This window comes from Mustela nivalis, assembly GCF_964662115.1.
Source record: "Mustela nivalis genome assembly, chromosome: 13".
Lineage (NCBI taxonomy): Eukaryota > Metazoa > Chordata > Mammalia > Carnivora > Mustelidae > Mustela > Mustela nivalis.
The window spans coordinates 4,529,236-4,550,313 of record NC_139032.1 but is presented as its reverse complement, the minus strand read 5'-3'; the positions used below and the strand labels follow the sequence as shown (position 1 = coordinate 4,550,313).

At 44.4% G+C, this 21,078-nt stretch overlaps 2 protein-coding genes across 4 annotated transcripts in view; one reads left to right on the top strand and one right to left on the bottom strand.

Moving 5' to 3' along the window:
* Positions 1 to 21,078, top strand: part of CENPP (centromere protein P) — a 227,334-nt gene that overhangs the window by 148,107 nt on the left and 58,149 nt on the right. The gene's annotated exons all lie outside the window — the stretch shown is intronic.
* ECM2 (extracellular matrix protein 2) overlaps positions 4,914 to 21,078 on the bottom strand; it is a 33,108-nt gene continuing 16,943 nt past the window's right edge. Inside the window, exons 4-10 of one of the 2 annotated variants that reach the window (XM_082694306.1) lie at positions 18,947 to 19,486; positions 16,961 to 17,076; positions 15,448 to 15,583; positions 12,471 to 12,628; positions 10,546 to 10,685; positions 9,196 to 9,522; positions 4,914 to 6,056 (exon numbers count right to left, since the gene is read on the bottom strand). In XM_082694306.1, the coding sequence (XP_082550432.1) occupies positions 5,888 to 6,056; positions 9,196 to 9,522; positions 10,546 to 10,685; positions 12,471 to 12,628; positions 15,448 to 15,583; positions 16,961 to 17,076; positions 18,947 to 19,486 (1,586 nt within the window). In that variant the 3' untranslated portion in view covers positions 4,914 to 5,887. Of the gene's footprint in view, positions 6,057 to 9,195; positions 9,523 to 10,545; positions 10,686 to 12,470; positions 12,629 to 15,447; positions 15,584 to 16,960; positions 17,077 to 18,946; positions 19,544 to 21,078 lie in introns of both variants that reach the window. The other variant, XM_082694305.1, reaches the window with a different exon arrangement.

Sequence of the window (21,078 nt, the reverse complement as noted above, 5' to 3'; positions counted from 1 at the left end):
GCTCTTAGTTTTTCCCCATTGAGTATGGTGTTTGCTGTGGGTTTTTCATATATTAGGTCTTACTAGGTTGAGGTATGTTCCTTCTAAACCTATTTTGTTGAGAGTCTTTTTTTTTTTTTTTTTTTTAAGATTTTATTTATTTGATAGGAGAGCACAACCAGGGGGAAGGGCAGAGGGAGAGGAAGAAGCAGACTCCACACAGAGCAGGGAGCCCAATGTGGGGCTCAGTCCCAGGACCCTGGAACCATGACCTGAGCTGAAGGCAGACAGCTTAATGTACTGAGCCACCCAGGTGCCCCTGTTGAGGGTTTTATAAAAATCATAAATTGTTGTTGTGTGTTGTCAGATGCATTTTCTGCATCTATTGAGGTGATCATATGATTTTTTTGCTTTCTCTAATTGACGCAATGTATCACATTGATTGATTTGCAAATATTGAAGCACCCTTGCATCCCTGGATTAAATCCCACTTGATCATGGTGAATTATTTTTTTAATATATTTTTGGATTTAGATGTTATTTTGAGGATTTTTGCATCTCTGTTCATCAGAGATTTTAAAGATTTTTATTTATTTATTTGACAGAGCAAGAGAGAGATCACAAGTAAGTAGGCAGAGAGGCAGGCAGAGAGAGAGGGGGAAGCAGGCTTCCCAGTGAGCAGAGAGCCCAACGCGGGGCTCAGTCCCAGGACCCTGAGATCATGACCTGAGCCAAAGGCAGTGACTTAACCCACTGCGCCACCAAAGCACCCCCATCAGAGATTTTATTATGGAATTTTCTAATAATAGTAGGGGACCTTAATACCCCACTTACATTAATGGGACAGATCATCCAGACCCAAATCAACACAGAAACAGTGGCTGTGAACAATACATTTGAGCAGATGGACCGAACAGATATATTCAGGACATTCCATCCCAAACCAGCAGAATACATATTCTTTTCAAGTGCACATGGAGCATTCTCCAGAATAGGGCACATGCTAGGTCACAGAACAAGTCTCAATAAATTCAAAAAGATCGAAATCATATCATGTATCTTTTCTGATCACAACGCTATGAAAAGAGAAATCAATCGTAAGAAAAAGTCTAAAAAGAAGACAAATACATGGAGACTAAATAACATGCTGCTAAAGTACGAGTGGGTCAACCAAGAAATGAAAGAGGAACTCATGGAACACCCGGGTGTCTCAGTCCATTAAGCAGCTGCCTTTGGCTCAGGTCATGATCCCAGAGTCCTGGGACTGAGTTCCACATCAGGCTCCGTGCTTGTCGGAGAGCCTGCTTCTCTCTCTTCCTCTGCCTGCCACTCTCACTGCTTGTGCTCTCTCTCTCCGTGTCAAATAAATAAACAAAATCTTAATAAATAAATAAATAAATGAAGTACATGGAGAAAAACGAAAACACAATGGTCCGAAATCACTGGATTCAGCAAAAGCTGTTCTAAGAGGGAAATTTAGAGCAATACAGGCAAGAAGCAAGAAAAATCTCAAACAACCTAACCTTACACCAAAAGGAGCTAGAAAAAGAAGAACAAAACCCCAAACCAGTAGAAGGAAAGAAATAATAAAGATTAAAGCAGAAACAAGTGAAATAGATTTTAAAAAGCAATAGAACAGATAAATGAAACCAGCATTTGGTTTTTGAAAAAGTAAACAAAATTGATAAACCTTTAACCAGGCTCATCAAGAAAAAAAGAGACAGGACTCAAATCAGAAATGAGAGAGGAGACATAATAACGGACAGCACAGAAATATAAAGGATTATAAGAGAATATTATGGAAAATTATTTGCCAACAAATTGGACAATCCTGAAGAAATGGATAAACTCCTAGAAACCTATAAGCTTGCAAAGCTGAATCAGGAAGAAACAGAAAATTTGAATACACCTGTAACCATCAAAGACACTGAATCACTAATCAAAAAACTCCCAACAACAAACAAAAGCCCAGGACCAGATGGCTTCACAGGTGAATTCTACCCAACATTTAAAGAAAGCTAATACCTGTTCTTCTCACACTATTCCACAAAAATAAAAGAGGAAGGAAAACTTCCAAATTCGTTTCCGTGAGGCCAGCATTACCCTGATACCAAAGCCAGACAAAGACACTACAAAAAATGATTTTTTTTTGTTTTTGTTTTTTTGTATGTTAATAAAAGCGGTCATCTCTAAAAAGTAATTCACTTGGTGAGGCTGACTCCCTGGGTGATGTGTGGAGTCAGTGGAAGTGCAAGCCCACGGACAGGCCGTTGGATCTTGCTCACCTCTGTTGGCAGCACCCACAGCACCAGGTGCCCGGCACCCACTCAGGTGTCTAGACTTTCTGCTTTTTGGACTTCAGAGTAAGTCCTGGCTCAGCCACATGCCCCATGTTGCTCCCAAGTGGCTCCTACCAACCCTTGCTGCAGCATCTAATTCTGTGCTCCCCAGCCACCTGCTTTCCGGGGTCAGGTCAGAGGGCAGCAGACCCACCCCGCTGTGGTGGAGCTGCAAAGGAGCAGACGCTCCAATTAGACTCCCTTACCTTGCCCAGAGCGCGGGGAGGCTGGCCATGTCCAGGTGGGCTGTAGTCCATGCTCATACCAAGGCTCTCCAGCCATGTGTTGTTGTAGCAGTGAAGGGAGCTGGACCGAGGGTTAGGGAAGGACCAGGGACTTAGGTGCATGTTCTTTGTAAATCTTTAAGTTCGGTATGTGATTCAGATAGCACCTGTCCATTGGTTCTAAGAAAAAGCGAGGGCGGGCAGGCGCAGCTCATCTTTCTGGAGGTAGCAGAGTTGCTCTGTCTGAAGGGGAGTGTGCGTACTTCTTCAGGGACACTTCCAGCCCAGGGCACCACAGACCCCTTGAAGACCCCTGGTCTGTTCCAGATACATTGTTTTATAATTGAATGGAGTGATCCCCGACAAGGAAAATGGCTATAAACAAATAACTGGAGACCAAGGTGGGCAGCCAGCCCTGATTCCTGGTGTAGTTACTTCCTTATAATTCCAGGCTTTATGTGTCTTTGACCATGTCATATCTTTAGTGCTTTTTTGTAATAATCTTAAGCCATATCTGAAAAGTAAAAATATAGTTTTTACTATATTTAGTATGTATATAGTTAGCATTATATATAGTTAGCATTCTTTGTATGTGTGTGCAAAGATAACACACCATTAATATTTTTGGTCATAGCTATACCAGAACTTTCTTAGTGTACATGTGTGCTCATAATTCCAGCATATTTCTGAAGCCAAGCAGAACATCTGTTTGTTTTTAACCTTTTATCATGAAGAATATTTGCTATAAAGACATTTATCACTTTTTTAAAATGGAATTAAAACTTCCTGTACAGGACATGATGAAATTTCAAAGCTGAACAAGTTCAATGCTAGACATATTTTATATTTTAAGTTATAAAATCAGAAATAAAAGTGTCTTCCAACTTAGGAGCAATTCTTCCTTCAGTCACTCTGATTTCCAGCCTTCCTAGAGATTCTGTTCTTGTCAGGGTATCCCAGTTGCACAGTGGGGTCTTCATGTACACCAGGACCTGGGGTCACTCCACAGCTGCTTTGGAGGCAGCACCTCAGTGTGGGTGATGGGGCTCGCACAGTCCCGAGACCCAGGATCTGGGAGTGAAGGACCCCAGCTTCACCACCTCACCACCTTGTTCTGCTGACTTTGTTGCATTTGGTTGGCCTTGATGTGACTGTCTCTCTGATACCCTGCTTCTTTTCCCTACCACACTGTGTGTTCCCAGAGAGCAGAGACTTCGTCAGTTCTGTTCATCCCTGTCTCTCTCTACAACAGCATCTGGAACACAGGTTCAAATCAGATGAAGAAATGGCTCAGTATCCATCAGCATTGTCCCAGCATGCAAACTCTGTTGACTCACCTTACACTTTGCTGCCTAGTTCCTTAAATGATTATGTCAGTGCGTTTATATTCACACAGCAGGAAGTATAATGGAAGGGTTCTTGTTAAAGGGATGAGTGACTGTATCTTCTTGTTTTAATTGTCTCTTATGTTCAAGTTGGCCAGTTTAAATTAATTATGCTCCTACTTTTCTTAACTGGTTGTAAGTCTCAACTTTTTGTTCCATAAGATTCTGCTTCTGCTCTTAGCCACCTGCCCTGATTCTAACAGCCGTCATCATATTGTTATTGTTCATGTTACAGTATCAAAATCCTAGCTATTACAAGAGGATGCTTAGAAGGAAGGGTTTAAAAATATAATTAGCTTGGCGTGCCTGGCTGGCTCAGTCCATGAGCGTGTGACTATTGATCTCAGGGTTGTGAGTTCAAGCCCCACACTGAGTGTGGAAATAACTTAAAAATAAAATTAAAAAAATAATAATAATAAGGGCTGCCTGGGTGGCCCAGTCAGTTGAGTGTCCGACTCAGTTTCAGCTCTGGTCGTGATGGCAGGGTCGTGAGATCGAGCTCTGCAACTTAGCAGGGAGTTTGCTTGAGATTTTCTCCCTTTGCCCCCCACCCCATGCACTCACTCTCAGGCTCTTGAATAAATAGATAAATCTTTAAAAAATAATAAATAAGCAGAATTAGTTCAAGTGGTATAAAATCAAACTCACATCTTGGGAAGTTGCTCAGGAACTAGCTTTGGTGACTATGCTGGTGGCTAGTACCTTGATCTGGAAGGTCGGTGATAAGTGCATGCACCTGCCTGCCACACTTTGCAGATGTTTCTCACGGCTCTCTGGTTCTCTGTGAAGTCAGGCTGGGAGCTCCCTCGGGTGGGGAGACAGCTATTGCAAGATGGGGTCACTGAAGTTTGAAAAGTTAGAGTGACCTGAGTATAAGCTCCTAGTCTCGTGTTTTGCAGACACAAAACTGAGAGCAGCAAGAGAAGTCAACACAGTTCCTATATGTGTCCTTTATAAATTAGTCTAGAAATAATGACAAAAGATCATTACATAATGAAAACTTTAATACCATCTGGTTTTGGTAGGTTCTAGTACATAGTAAATGCTAAGAGCTTTATGTTAAATTGAACTGAATAAAAGGATACTTGTGAGCACGTTAGGGCAAAGAAGGTAGGTGCTAACAATGACCAATGGAGCAAAAATTTTCAAAATTCGTGTTTAGGTTTATATTTATAAGGTTGTAGCAAGAACAATTAGTATCTTTTAAACAAACTCCACTACTTTCCATAAAATCTTTTGATCTTGAATAAAGAATAATGAGCATATTCTTAAACTTTTTTAGACTGACACAAATTTTAGACTTGCAGAAAAGTTTCAAAAATAGTGTGGAATTTACATATACCTTCCTCCCAGCTTCCTCTAATGTTAAAAACCAGTATGTAAACATACTACAATTCTCAAAACCAGGAAATTACGTGACAGTAGTGTTTTAATTTCACATGTGTGATTATTAGAAGGATTAGAGCAAAGCAAATTATTAAGTATATTATACAATAATTGTAGCATAGAAATTATTGTAGAAAATGAATAATTATTGTTTTAACAGTAGGATAACTAACAGAACACTAATTCATAAATTCCAGCTATTATTTTTTCCTGTCATACACTTCTTGCTCTTGAACCATAACACAAATGATTTTTAAAGGGACTTTGAGGGTTCCAGCTAATAGCAATACTCAGGCCAGTTGTAAAGGTCATTACTTATTTTGCTCCAGATTTTCCCAGTCTAAGTGAACAGTGAATAACATCCTGTTCTATAAGGAAGCTTGGGTGGAGAGGACTTCTTTACTGGAGTGTGAAGCTGAAACTTTCACTAAAAGTGCTGGAGAAGGAAACGTGGGGTCTGTTTTGGTTGTTTCTCTGTGGGGTGGCAAGTCAGGTGGGGTCTCACTTATCAATGACATATGCTGCGCCACAGATGTAAGAGGACAGATTAGAAGTGGTGAACAAAAACCTGGAATTACTTGATATTTTGTGGTTTAAGAACTATACTTGAGTATGATCTTATGCACGAAAATGCATAGGATGATATTTCTCTTGTTTTAATAAAATTGTTTTCAAGATGAAGATGCTCCAGGGTTGAATCACCATCTTCTTCAGCGTTGCAAATTTGTTCTGGAAGAATATTCCTGAGGAAAAATAGATGATACAAGTCAGCAGGAGTTAAATTGTAACTTCTGTTTTAAAATGTTTTGGTTCCTAAAATAAAATTGAGTATTTTTCTTATACACTAGGAAATATTTCAAATATGTCAAAGATGTGAAAAATAAAGCCATAGGAGTAGAATAAAGTATAACCTGGGAACAGAAAAAAAAATCTCCCTTGACTCAAAAATGAGAAACACTAAAAGGAAAGATTAATAAATCGACTATAGATCTTTTAAAAATGCAAAGTTAAGAGACATGACAAACTAGGAGAATTTTTTTTTGCAATAATGGGGCTAATGTACAAAGCCTTCTTAAAAACCCAGGCAGAAAAAGAAGAGAGGGAACTGCCTGGCTGACCAAGTTCACTGAAGAAAAAAAGAAATGACATGGGAACATGAAGAGGGGCTTAGTTTCATTAATGACAAGAGAAACGCAAACTCCAAGTATCCTGCCACACCAGCACCACTGACAAGGGTTGCCTCACACAGAAACCTTCATAAGCTCATTAACGTGGTCTGGTCCTGGGGCTGTGCGGGACCCCCGTCCCTGGAGGGAGGGACCAGAACCAGGGACCAGGCAGCATCTCCTTTCACTCAGCTAGGAACCTCACCCAGAGTTAGGTCAGAAAAATATAAAATGCCATCCAAACAAAGTTATGCATTATGGATTGTTTGTAGTAGTAAAAGATGGGCAACTAGTAGGTGTCTAAGGAACTGGTTAAATAAAATATCCACATAATGGAATACTGGTCAGTTGTAAAAAGACTAAGGAAATTCTCTGTATATTGGTAAAGAGTGATAGGACATACTGAGTAAAAAAAAAAAAAATAATGAGAGAGAGAGAAAAAATCTTTCTGTGTCATAATTCTTGTGGGATGGGTGGGGAATATGAATGTGTGCACGTATGCTTATATTTGCAAAAAGAAATACGGGGGATACTACCAACTAATTTTAAAAGAATTAACCTGTGGGAAATGATGGAGTATCGCATATGGGACCTGCAAAGAAGAAAGACTTCATATACCTTGTTACAGTTTTGACTTTGGAATTTTATAAACATTTAACATAGTCAAAATAATATTAAATAGGAAATAGCATTTCCTACAAACCAAAAACCAGCTAAAACCCTTATCAGAGTGTCAGGTCATTGACATGTTGTCACAGAGTTCTAAAACCACTATACTTCTGCCACATGTCCTCAAGGATCATATTTTAAAGACAAATAGAGAGTTCCCTAAAACACCATGTACTTCATTCAGTACTTTTGTTGTTGTGATAATGGCATTCTTACTTTGAAACTATTATTTGTATATTGTAAGATAATTAGTTACTGGGAACCTAGATTCCTAGTCTGAGATAAACAAATTTAAAACAAAGAATACTCTGTATGGTTAAATTAGAATTGGGACCATCAATATGAAGTCCTGTTTTCTTTAAAAATACGTATTTCCTGGCAATTCACTGCAAGGCCACGAAACTAACACCACTTTAGAAGGGAACATGCCTGGTCCCCAGTCTGGGGCGTGTGATGTGAATGCTGCTGCCATGAAGGAGACGTGGGGACTCTGAAAGAAGGCTGTCACAGGTGCACAGTAGGGGCAGAGAAGTGCACCGCCCAGGACCCACAGAGGGCTACCACCCATGAGGAGTGGGGTTTAAGAACAATAGTTATACTTGATTAAAACATTCCAAATACAAAAACCGATAAGTTAAAATTGACTGTCCAGAAAAAGCCAAAAACAAAATAATAAAACAGAAACAGTTAGGCACCAAATTTTTTCCTGAAACAGCCTCTGTTTACATTTTACTATATTGTATAGTCCTTTTCCTTTCATCCCTAATACACATGTATCATTTTTTCCAGTTTTATAGAGATAGCATTAACCTACAACATGATATTAGTTTAAGGTATATGACATGATTTGATATTTGTATATATTGCAAAATGATCATCATTACATTAAGTTTAGTTAATATCCATCAGTTCACATGGTTAGATCTTTGTAGCCAGCTTCTTGGTCTGATTGGACATTTAAAGGAAAGAAACTAGGCATTTGTCTTACCTTTCAGAGTAATAACAAAGTGACCCTAACTGATACAGGATAAAAAAAATATCCTTTACAAAGGAATTCCTGCTAACGGATGTGTAAAGGGTAACAAAAATAGTGAGGCACTATTTTGTTGCCCCTCAGGAAATAAAGAGTTTCAAGTAGCACTCAATCTGCCATTGGTTCAGAGGGGAGGAGAAAGGGATTAAAGGAGATTCCAGACTGTGACCACCTGAATCCCAGCAGAAGTGGGACAGGCGTGTGCGTCCCTGTGCAGTAAGTAGGAAGCCAACCACAGCCTATGATGTACTTCGCCAAGCAGCTTTTTACCGAATGTTACAAAGCCTTCCCCACTCCCGCCTCTCTCCCTGCACTGTTGGACACCCGTGACTCTTTCTCTTTTTATTATGTTCAGTTAGCCACTGTGTAGTATTTCATTAGTTTTTGATGCAGTGTTCAGTGATTCATGAGTTGCATATATACCCGTGATTCTTCCCCTTTGTTTTTTAGGAAATTGTGTTTGGATTGTAGAGAGAAGAGGAAGGGGTTTACTCCTCAGGGACAGGAGCCCACCTCGGGGATTGGCCTATGACCACACTGCCACCAACATGTTCCAGATTAATCCTTGAGAACTTAATGCTCTCTAGGCAGACAGGAAACTGTCCCCAGAAGTGAGAGAAGCTGAGTCTCAATAATTATATTCAGAATTTTACCTTCAGAAAAAAATCTAGATAGAATCAGTTTCAATTCTAGTGTATATTTAGGTTTTATTCTCTACAGATTAGAGTTTTTAAAATTACACATGGAGGTAGAAGCAGCATAATCATCGACTTCCTGGGTTCCCAGTAGTATGCAAAGGGGGTTTACTGTGAAAGTTTGCAAACATAGATACACGTAGAGAAAAGCTATGATGAATCCTCGTATACCTGCAGACATCTGCCAGTCCTGTTTAATGTGACCTCTTGTTCTTTTTCCCCTTAGAAGTAAATCCCAGACATCATGTCATGGTTGTTTAATCATATGCTCTGTCAGCCACAACAATTCAAATAGATACTCGAAAAAGCCAAAATTTACCGTATCTTGTTGTTGTTCAGCCTCAGAAAATGTAGTGCTTTCATTTCCTGTATCCCAGGTGGTATAGATTTTAAGTCATTGTGATCCAGAAACAGCTCTCTCAGAGAATGATACGCCCCATAGAAGGAGACGCGGTCCACACCGTCGTCCGAGAGTCTGTTAAATGACAGGTACAGGTACTCCAGGCCCGGCTCCATGTGGCCAAACACGTAGCCGGGGATGCGCTCAATCTGGTTCCCGAGGAGCACAAGGTGCAGCAGGGACTTGGGCAGGTAGGAGGGAACGTGGTAGAGCTTGTTGTGGGACAGGTCGATGGACTCCAGATTTCTGCAGCGAAGGAGAAGGAGCAGGGCGCAGTGTGAGGCAGGGACCGTCAGCTCCGGGCTGACAGGGCCGGTCGGGACGCTCGGCCGTGGTCCTGCCACGGCCACTGCGGGTGGCTGTGCGGTGCCTGCCCCATCCAGCTGCGAGGCTCCTGCTCTTTCCTGGGCGCTGCCCCACGGCTCCCACTCGACTACAAGGAGGGCCGGGTTCAGAAAGAACCACTGTCTCTAAGGTCAAACGTGCATTGGAAACGAAGTCCTAGCTGTTATCAAGCTGCCTCTCCCTGAAATCGCCCCTGGTGCCAGCAAGGATGTGGTGGTGGTGTGGAGTCTGCATTCTTGCTCCACACCGGCCCTGATGGCCTGGCGTGCGGGGCTTGTGTTCTGAGCGTCCCTTGTGGCTTCCGAGTCGCCCTCCCACCACCACATCCTGCTGGGCCTGGCTGGCCCTCCACACCCTTTCATCCCTCTCTCCTGTGCCGGAAAGATGCCTCTTCCTTCTCTCTCACCCAGATCCCTCGTGCCCTCACCACATAGCCCACCCTGCCCCTTCTGACAGGCAAGACTCCCACCCTGCATCCTTGCCAGGAGGATGGGCCCCACCTCCAACCTTCCCGGTCAGGCCAAGCACCGTTAGGTCTGTTCTATAAGACCTGAGATAGAGAAATGGTTTGGAGGAATGAGGACAGTGTGGCGTAGGACAGGGGAGCCTGCTGGTCCCATGGCAGGGTGGGGTTGGAGGGGGCAGGGATGGCCTTCCTTCTACTACACAGCCACCTGTGAGGTGGACAGACCTCAGGTCCCTCACCGCTTGGGTTCACGGCAGGGTGTGCACGGCAGCAGTGACCTTGGTCATCCCAACACCATCCACAATACGAGCTCCAAGCAAATAGCCGGGTTCTGGGGTGGGGCCGGCTCGCGAAGGAGCAGTGCCATCACTAAGCTCATGTCCCCACATTCGGACCTTGGGCAGTAGTGGCCGAAGGAAGAAACTGTCTCAGAAAGGCAAAGAGCAGTGTCTACTCACTCTTGATTTATCCAGGCTAGAGGAGCAATCCTGCTTTCCTCAATTTTATTATAACTTAGCACAATGACATTGATCTTTCTGGTGTGGTTGAAACAGATCTCAGTTATTTCTTCAATTTGGTTATTTTCTAGGTATAATTCCTATAAGTAAGAGAAAAAGCTATTTTTCTTTGTTGGTTGGTACATATATTCAGCTTCACAGAGATGGAAATGGTACTGTGGACTATTCTCATTAGTATTATCTGGAGAGTCTTCTGCTGCTCTTCCAAGTGAATTCATTGTTGTAAGTGGTCCTAATTAGTGAAATAAAATATACCTTCTTTCATGGTCATGGAATAAAATTAAATTTTTAATTGTAAAATGTTGCATAATATAGCATATGATAATAACTGCATAAAGTTCTCTAATTTACAAAACTTATCCATGTAAATCACCTCATTTGGGTTTCAAAACCCTAGAAAATTGGTAGAAATTATCATCCCTGTTCAGTAGTGGAGACACTCGGGCCTGGAGAGAGGTTGCCCAGGAGACACGTGTCTCTCCCCGACCCTCCTCCCAGCTCTAGGGCATGCTACTTCTCACCACTCTGTGCTGCCTGTCAGGGTTTTAGACTTGCTTGTATTATAGTTAATTAAGAACCCTCATTTAACATTGGGGTAAAGTTTGCTAGAGCTATTGTTTTCAACAGTGAGCTGCCTTTAAGTTCATTCATTTGACATTAGTAGAAGTTTTTCACTTAAGAAGCTCGGAAGTAGACATTGGTATGTGTCTTCAATGTAACTTTCTATTCCTAGTAATTTTCCCTTCTTTTCACTTAATTTTGGTGTTTATTAGATAGGAGTAAAGCAATTTTTAGCTTTTTGCTTTTAACTTCATACATATTTAGAGGTGAACCAAATCAGTGGTTCCCAAACGTGGTTGCATATTAAAATCACTTGTGAGCTTTTTAAAGTTACTACAGTTAAAACACACTCATCCATACCGTAGACTCTGCATCTGGGAAGCACATGCATCTGCATGGACACTGCCCCCCATAGCAGTGAGAGGGGCCGTCTACAGAGAAAACCCAGATCAGACATGCTGCTCTTCCATTCTGTTCAGCTTGTGTGTATTTTACTATGTGCGTACATTAGGTATTAAAGTCTTAATTTTAAAAATTACAAATTTCTGACCCCACCCTCCAAAGAACCTAGTTGAGGATGTCTGGGGTAGGGTATGGAATCCGTATTTCTTTAGAATCCAAGAGATTTGGACATAAAGCCCAGTATTTTTACAATTTGGATAAATTCTAAACTGATACGTTAATGAGCAGATAGGAGGATGAGGAGAAGAGGTGCTGTGGCCCAGCTCTGCTGGCACAGCAGGTCCACAGCTGTGGGAAGCTCCTTCCTGCCTTCCTGCTGAGTAATCCTGCGTGGGGGGGGGGGGGGGGACACAGTTCGGAGCAGTCAGCCCGGGCCCAGCTGGGTCTGCCAGACCTCTGCTCTCAGGGCTGGAAGTCAGGCATGCGCTGGGCAGTGAGGGCCCCAGAGTGTGTGACGTATGTTCCTTGCTGCAGCGAGAAAGGCCACACTCCTGGGTCCTGGGCGGGAAGGGCAGTGCGTGGCCTCGGTGGGGGCTGGGCAGAGCTGGGAAGCTATCTTGCAGGTTGTAGTTTTTGTTTAAATTCTCAGCTCATCTTCCCTGTTCTCTCCCCAAGAGCTGTCAGTAAAACCAACTGCCACTTTATCAAAGGCCTCCACTAGTAATTACAATTTTGACTCATAATTTTGTATTGTTTGAAGAAACAGCTGTGCTCAAATTATAGCAGAGTGTATGGCACCAAAACGGACTCTACATCACAACAATCTTTTCGAATAATACTGTTTGTCTTATTGAAGTGTACGGTACTAAAAATGTAAAACATTGTTAGAAAGATACAGGTACCTCGATAGAAGCAGGAAGGCCCTGTGGTATAATTCTGAATTTATTTCTTCCAAGACGCAGGTAGGATAGGCTCTTCAAAGATTTGAAAGCCAGGGGACTCACACTGCTTTCACTGAGATTGTTTCCTTCCAGCTCTAAGGTGACCAATTGATTTAGGTCTATAAAAAATAAAATACAATTTTCAGAATATTAGGAAAACCAGAGAACCATGGAGTTTCTTTATCTTTCAAAACATCTTGTGAAATGTTCAGTTTGTTTGAAGGGTGAATGTTGCTGCTTTCTTGGTATTCCCCATGCAGAGCCTTCCTGTAAGTGCTCTGCACACCCTAGATGCTCAGCTCAACCAGGACTGGAAGCTGGGTGCATGGTCCGGGGGGAGGTGCGCCTGCAGAGAAGTCACTGAGCTGTAGGGTGTCTAAGGAACAAAAGCTGAGTGGGGCCCCCCACAGGGGTAGTGGCGGCCAAGCGGGGACTCAGGACACAGTAGAAGTAGAAGATAGGATTGTGGAGGTCACTTAAAGCCTTTGTGAAGATGTGGATGTGCTTATGGCATGGCAGCGTAATTGGGGGTGCTGGGGGAGTGTGAGAGCACTCTGCCTGGCAAATGTCAGCCTCTGAACAAGGGAGTTACAGCAATGAATTCCCATCACACTTGTTTACTTCCTGGCAGATAGTGCAGCCAAATGGATGTTTGGAAAGGAGAATGATCAAGAATTCTCCACACACTGAGACTGAGCTACCAAGAAAGGCCTTTATGCAAACAAGCTTTCCTGCATCGTTTCTGCTGGCCTCAGGAGTGGTATGACCCAGATCATTTGGAATCCTACAGGAGCATGGACAGCGCAGCAGTGACGATACCCAGAGGCATCTGAGTCAGACAGGCAGGGTGTAACTTTGGAGTTTGTTCCGTGGCCAATTTTCTAGAATAGGAATGTTTTCATCTTCAACTCAAGTCACGGGCATTGCTCTGAATGCTCTGTACGGCACATTAGAGAAATAAGACATAGTCCAAGCATGAGCAAGAGACAGGACCATGAGGGATGCAGATCACAGGTGCAGAGGACCACAGGGGTGGTGTGGACGTGTGGGTGGGGCTGGGCTCCCAAGGACAGGAAGACGTGGGTAGAAATGGGAGGCCGAGGCAGCCAGGTGAACACGAACAGGTAAAAACCCATATGGTTGTGCTCAGTGGTAGGAGCAAGGCCTGCTTTGGGTGGACCATCTGCTGGAGGGGTGCGAGCCCTTCATATACCAGATAGTAAGGTCTGGCATTCCTCTCCAGGCAGCGAGGCACCCTGGGCAGGGACAGCATGACAAAACACAAACCTGGCAGCTGTTTTAGCGTTAAAGGGCTGAAAGGAAGTAGGGAGCCCAGGCAATAAGCAGAGAAGTGGTCACATTTTCTCGTATCTTCTTTGATTTCCAAAACCAAAGATACTAAGAATCCAGCATATTTATCTGTATATAGTTGAGGTTTTAGAATGTAATGGAAGTTTTCTCGTCAGAAACCGATAATAAAGGTAGACTAAAGGCCCGTGTTGACCCCATGAGAGAGAGACATGGCGCACACAGGTACTTTCTGGTTTCTGTATACATCATCTGTGTAGGAAACACAGGATGTGTGCTCCTGTGACGGGGGACAGGGCGGAGCTAGAGAAGATTGCAGGGTTAGATGCAGTAGAACGAGTTTATACGCAGGAAGCTGGTAAGAAATCTTTCCCAAGGTGGGGAACATGGGAGCAACGGTGGCAGATTGTGGACATGGGGGAGCACGGTCCCAAAGTGTCCAGAGTGGGGGCCTGCTACAAGCACACCCGTGGCATCTGGATGCTCCCGTCTCCGCACACCTTTGCACATGCTGTTTCTCTCCCTGGAGCATCCCTTCTCCCCTCTTACCCGGAACTGTCTGTAACGTGAAGGGCCATGCGAGACCTGCCACAGCAGCACATGGGAGAGCAGCAGGCCCCTGACGGTCAAGCCGGGGGCTCCAGTCCTGAAAGGGCAGATTCCCAGCAGTGGTGGCAGCTGCACACGAGCACACCCTGCCTGCTGCCAGCCGCTCGCCAATCCAGGCGGTGGGCTTAGCACAGAGGGTGGAGGCTCTCTGGGCACGGTGACTTGAGCCCCTCCTTGGGGCTGAGGCCTCCATGGTGCTTGGACTTTGGGGACAGGAGGGGAGGGAGTGTGTGGAGAAGCAGCTGCCAGGATCCTGTGTGCACACCTTCCAAGGAGGGGCTTCTGTTTTGTAACATGTCCTCTTGAGAATGCAGCCAGAGGTGACCTCACGTGTGGTTCACACTCAGCCCATCAGGGCGCTGATCTACATGTTCCTCCGGCCCTGCTTCACCTGGCAGTTAAAAATTGTACTTTCTAATGTCTTTTCCATATGACAAAGCCCATCACCATTTGTGTTTACTGATGTTTTTCATGTGTACCCTGCAGTCCATCTGGAAATAGAGTATTTCCATAACTGTAATTTTCAGACTTGGCAATTCTTGGTATTATTGTGTTTTTTCCCATCACCAGAAGTGTTTTGTTTTATGAAGTTTTTTGGGAGTGAAAAGAAATAGTGAAATGGTTTTATTCCTTCTTAGGCTTGGGTTATCAACGTTAACGTTAAAATCTTTCCAATAAGTCGAAGGTGTTGGAACCCGTACCTCAGGCGCTGCTAGACTGCTGGAAAGGTGGAAGGCAACACTAGCTGTCTTTGCACGTGATCCCACCACAGACCCTGGCTAGCGTTTGGGAAAAGCTAACGTGCTGTGTGTTTTGTGCCGAGTTCACAGTGTGACAACTTCAGTTGTTCATTTTGGTCCAGAGTCAACCACAAAAGGAGAAAATAAATGTCATGAACTTAAATGGTAAGGTGGCCTAAGAAACTCACCATCTTTCCCTACGGCCGTAGTGCCGATAAAGTCCCCGCACAGCCACAGAAGACAGCCTAGAACAGGACACCCAGGAGCTGGAAGTTAAGTACCTGATAAGCTTTCTTCATTGATAGCCTGCAGGTTGTTCTCATTGATTTTAAGTTCTTCTAATGCAGATGGTAATTCTGAAGGAATCTCTGCCAGATTGTTTCCATCCATATTCAGGCGCATTAACTTCTTCAGAAGCTTGAAAAGCAAATGTCAGGATTACCTTTTCCCACGGTCACAGACATACAGTCCTTCAGAGGGCAGAGTGCAGTCGCAACTCGCCTTACGAACCTGCCTGTTCTGCCTCGGGCCCATGGAAGCTGCCACTCCCCCGTTTCTGACCCACGGCTTTCGTGAGCAAGAGAAAACCCCTGTCACTGCTGGACCGCTCTGATTTTGCTAGATCTTGGGTTTCCACCTTCTCAGCAGTAGACACAACGTTAGATTGTGCAGTAAGTGGAATCTGTTGGGGGATACTGGCAATGAAATCAGCCACCATGGACTTGTACAGCTCAGTGTGTAGTTAGACTAGTAGGAACAGCCATAAAAGGGCACTGATCATGGGGTAAGTGCTTCAGAATGGCGTGCTGCAAAGACCAGCAGCTGTCCCTTTGCGGCAGCCACACAGCCTGTGCCGTGTTTGCAGCTGTGTGCTGGTCCGCCCTAGTCCCCGCAGTGGGGGGCCGCCTCAGGGCACTCCGTCAGACTTGAGCAGTTTGGGAATGGGACAGAGGATCTCAAAACAAGAAAAAGAGACACTCTCCTGTATGTCTTTCTGATCAAATACAGGAAATGTGTGATTCCCAGCTGTTGTATGACAAGAACATGTCTGCGACTTGAACGGGACACGAGCGCAGGGATTTGTAGGAAGACTCATAAAGGGGATGGCGTTTGGCCTAGTGGGATGTCGTAGGTTTAACCAGGCTTCTTAAAAGGGCACACGTTTGTCTGCAGACCCCCTCCTTTTTTGCTTGTATGTTGGCTTCTCTGAAACTCCTTGATCCTCTCTTCTTTTCTGCTTTTTAGAAAATATTTTAGTCACACCCAAGTCTTGCAGAGGCTTAGTCCATGCTGTTTGTTGCCTCTCTCGCCCTCACCTTTCCCCCACCATTCCCTGTGCTAATTTTCATCTGCGTCTGCTTGAACCACTCCTGCTCACATGTTCATCAGGTCTTGCCCTTGGCACAAAATAACGAAGCACTTTCTGGCCTAAAAATGTTAATAGAGTTTCCAGATAAGCTCTCCTTTATTCCTGGAAATACCTCATGTACTAAGAGACCATATTTCAACATGTTTTTAGCTGCTTGGGGAGAAACTGCTCCATAAGTCCAAAACATTGGTTTCGTCATTTCGCTATGGTAGGTGCTCTAAGGGTAAAGCCTTGAAAAACCAGCTAGAATCACATAAAACAACAGACTGGAATCAAGGTAGGACCTGAAGAGTTTAGGAATGTCAGAAAGGAAACTTTCTTGACTTAGGAGGAAGCTACTACAGTGAAGCCGTGTTCCTTTCGCTCCCTGCCCTGCCGCCAGCACAGACTGGTCCAAAGCCTCCTCACCCACACTGTGTATTTACCTTGAATGCTTTTGCGCCGATGCCTGGGGAGGTGATGTTGTTTTTGCTCAGATCGAGCCTTTCCAAATTCGGCAGTCCGTTGAAGGCTCCGTCGGGAACGCTGGTGATGGCATTGCCTAGAAAACACAGCAGCTGCGGTTTAGACCCCCATGCATACGTGGGCACATACGTGTGTTCATGAACGGACATAAATAGCAAGGGAGCTCTCGCCGGAGGAGAAAGCAGTGCTCGTATGCTGACAGCATCTGGATAAGCAGCTGCAAGTGCAGAGAACCTCAGCCTGGGGCCAGAACCTCCACTCAAAGGGCTCGTTGTGCTCGTGGCCATCCTGTTTTAGGTGAATCTGCTGTGAAAACAGCTCGAGTGGGGTTCTCTGGACAATTCTGTTAGCATTATGCATTTTATAACAGAGCTTTATGTCTGGAACCTTAAATAGAAACTGATTTTCCCATGGACATGTCCTAGATCCTGAGCCAGAAATCCTGTCCTATCCCTTACCTTTCTGAAATTTCCTTCTCTAAACCAGGAGCACAGGTGGCCTCCAGATCTAGTGTTATGATTGTGTGCTTCAATCTGTACAAGTTCTTATATGCTTTCAATTTATGGGATTTTGTTTTCACATTGGGTTAAGAACGTAAGCTCACCAGAAGCAGTGAGTACTAGAGAAACCATGTGGTGTGACTGAGTGCACCAGGGTGGTGTGACTGAGCACGGGTCATTTGTTGTTCATGGGTTTTCTTACCAGCTATGGCGGAGGGGACATTGCTGGGTTGTGAGCTGCTGGGCATGAGCGATTTCCCTAGGGGGTTATCTGAGTGTGGTGTCCTAGCACAGACCGGCCATCCTTAACCAAGACATCAGACTTGGTCTATCAAGTCTGTATTTATAAGGTCTTTCATTTATTATTTCTCTGGTAGTTTATTTCTCTGATTGCCCCTGAGACCCATCTGAAACCCCATTCAGATTCTCCCATCCCTGTGTCTTCTGGGCGTCCCGGGGTGTGGGTCTTGTCTTCCAGATGGATGTACACCCAGGGTCCCCACGAGCCAGCCTCACACACACACCTGGTCCTGCCATTCCTCCACTCAGAACCCCTTCAGCAGCCCCATAAAAACACAAGGAGGAGGACTGGACCATTCCATACCCCCAGAATGGCTAAAATGAGGGAAAGACAAGTGACAGGATGCAGAACCATGTCCAGCAGAAAAGCCGCAGCCACCTTTGGGAACTGGGGGGTACTTTCCAATGGAGCTAAACGCATGTTTACTCTGACATTCAGCATTTCCACTCCTGGCTGTGCACCTTAAAAAACAGAAAACTAGGTCCACACAAACCTCTGTGTATGGATATTTTTAGAACTGTATGTATAGTGACCCCAAAGTGGAAGTGACCCAGATGGGCTCACCAGACACCTGTGGTCCATCCACGTGAGCACATCCCACTCGGTGGTGAGTAGAGGGCCAGCTCCTGATGACCACAGCACCCTGGATGGCCCTCCACAGCATCGTGGTAAGCAAAAGAAGCCCAACTAAAAGACTATGCTGTGGGACCCCACTTCGGTAACGTACCGTGAACAGCCAAACCCTGAAGGCCCATCACCTCAGCAGAGACCAGGGCTGGTAGGAGGGGCACGAGGGAACATGGCGAGGGGACGGAAGGGTTCTGTATCCTGACTGTGGGCTGCTTATGCAACTGTGCGCATCTGTCAGAGCTCAGAGAACACACTAAAAATAAGTTTTACTGCATGTCAGTTATACCTCAGTAAAGCTGACTTTAGGGAAAAAGTTAGTGGGAAATCATGACTTGGTTTGGAGAAATTTGCTTTATGCTGAGCCATGCTATTTCTTCTACAAAGTTTATGTATACAATTGTAGCTTGTGAAGTTAGTCTGTTTGGGATCAACTTATATTATGAAATTAAAGTATGACCTTCACAGGGCAAGGAGAGTTACTTTCACAAAACAGAACAGACGTCCACTTCTCTTACCGAAGAGCTCCAGGCTTGTTATCTCTGGTGCTGTGAGCGGTGGTATCTGTGTGAGGCCGGCGCTGATGCAGCTGATGGTCCTGTAGGACAGGGAGCACCCGCTGGGCAGAGGCGGCCTGCCTCTGGGAGGAGGGGGGACCAGGGGTCTGGAGGGCCCCCTGAACACGTCTCCTCTAAGGGTGCCGTCAAGCTCCTCCTCCTCTCTCTCCTCCTCCTCTTCCTCCTCCTCGTCCCCCTCACCCCCCTCCTCATCTTCCTCGTCCTCCTCTTCCTCCTCCCTTGCTGGATGTCTTTGTGGATGGGCCCGCCTCCCCTCTGCTCGGGGTCTCGCCTCTGCCTCTCCTCCGCTCCGCCCCTCACTGAGAGGTCTCCCCTGCTCTCCAGGTCCAGGGATCTGTTTCTTTTGCTCCCCATCTTCATCTTCTTTACTTCCTTCTTCATCCTCTTCAAACTGAAGTTCCTCTTTTTGCAACACTTGGTCCATTTCCACCCGACGGGGTGGCAGTTGCTTGTGAGGTAAGTTGGTAGGTTCTCTTTGTTCTGAAGAATCACCAGAAAATTCACTTCTATCACTTAATGCTGTACCACGGTAGGTTGCTGGCCGTGCAGGGAGGACACAGCAGGGGCGAGGTGTAACGTTAGTAAAAGGAAAAATCACAGTAGAGGTGAGCTTAGTAAACATTATTCCCTCCAGGTATTTGAGTGCAATTTAAATGTGGAATGCATTTTGGAATTTTTGCTCGAGTAGTTTTTAAAGTAGTTTTTATTTCTATCTTATAAGATTTATTTTAAGCAATTTTTGTTTTTTCCCGTGGCCTTAATATTTGTTTTTACTAAAATATCTTGCTACCCGGTAATAAAGAGGGAATAATATTGCCACATGACGCAGGATGGTAAGCAGTCCTATGTGAGGTTGCAATATGATGAGGTATGACCTTTATAATAGATACTGTTTAGTTACTTGGGGCTATTGATAATGTAAGAATCTGCACCATCAAACATCAAAAAGTGAAACATATTTTGTTTGTGGTAGTGAAACTGGCTTTTGTTTGCAGATTTATAATTATTTTTGTCTGATTTTCTGTCAGCCCCATAGGCCTGAAAACATCTTCTGAAATTCAGGATTATAGAAAGTTCTCTCCTTTCTCCCTCCTAGACTCTCTACTTAAATTTTTACTACTTGACCCTTACAGGGGGCTTCCTGGATTCCAATGATGCGGTTTTAAATCAGAGGCGTGCATGGCAGTGCTTCCCGTCATCCCATGGTGATAGAAGCAGAACGGCCAGCAGCGGGCCTTCACCCATGTGGGTATTTAGCAGAAAGAGTTCTGGAAGAAGTGAGCTCTAGTGATGGCAGATTTCCTGAATCGTTGCCCTGCTTTTATTTAATACTATACCTAAATCACCCAGAAAAGGAACTCAGAAAATGTACTATTTGAAGGAATTACTTGAGATCTCAATCCAGTATATATTATAAAGTCAGTGAGTTATTTTTTCACATCCCTGGCAGAACATGCAAAGGGAAAATAGGAAAAAATTAGGGAAGGGAAGCTAAAGCTATCATATTGAAACATTTAGTCCTTCCTGTATATCCAAGTTTATTTTTCCAAAAAAACCCACAACATTTTATTCCAAGTCCTTTGAAAAATGTCTGATAATTTCTGAATCTTGCCTGTGTATTTGCTAACATTTTTAAAAGACATAGTACCTTAGTAAAATAATGGGTAGTTTAAGCCAAAATGCTTACATTCCTAAATATTCTAAAGTTCTTCCTGGTAGGAGGCAGTTCTGGACACCCACCCTGAAACTATCCTGTGTGCATGGAAAACAGTCTTCCTTGATTGTAGACAAGAGAAAGTGTCTCTGTTCCTTCCCATCACATTATTTGCCACATGTGAATCCTTTCAGAAGGCACTGGCTAGGCCTCCCTCTCGAGAGTCAGCTGTCCCTCAGGTATGAGCCCCGTGAGAGCTGGGACGGTGACCATTCAGCAGGCCCCGTGGCATGACCTTCCCGCAGGAAGCAGTGCTCCCAAGACACAGGCACTGCTCCAGGGCCACATGCCTGCATTTTCTCAGATTCCCAAAGTGGTAATGAGTGCAGGTAGGCTGGGGCATTGGGCTTTCTTCTCT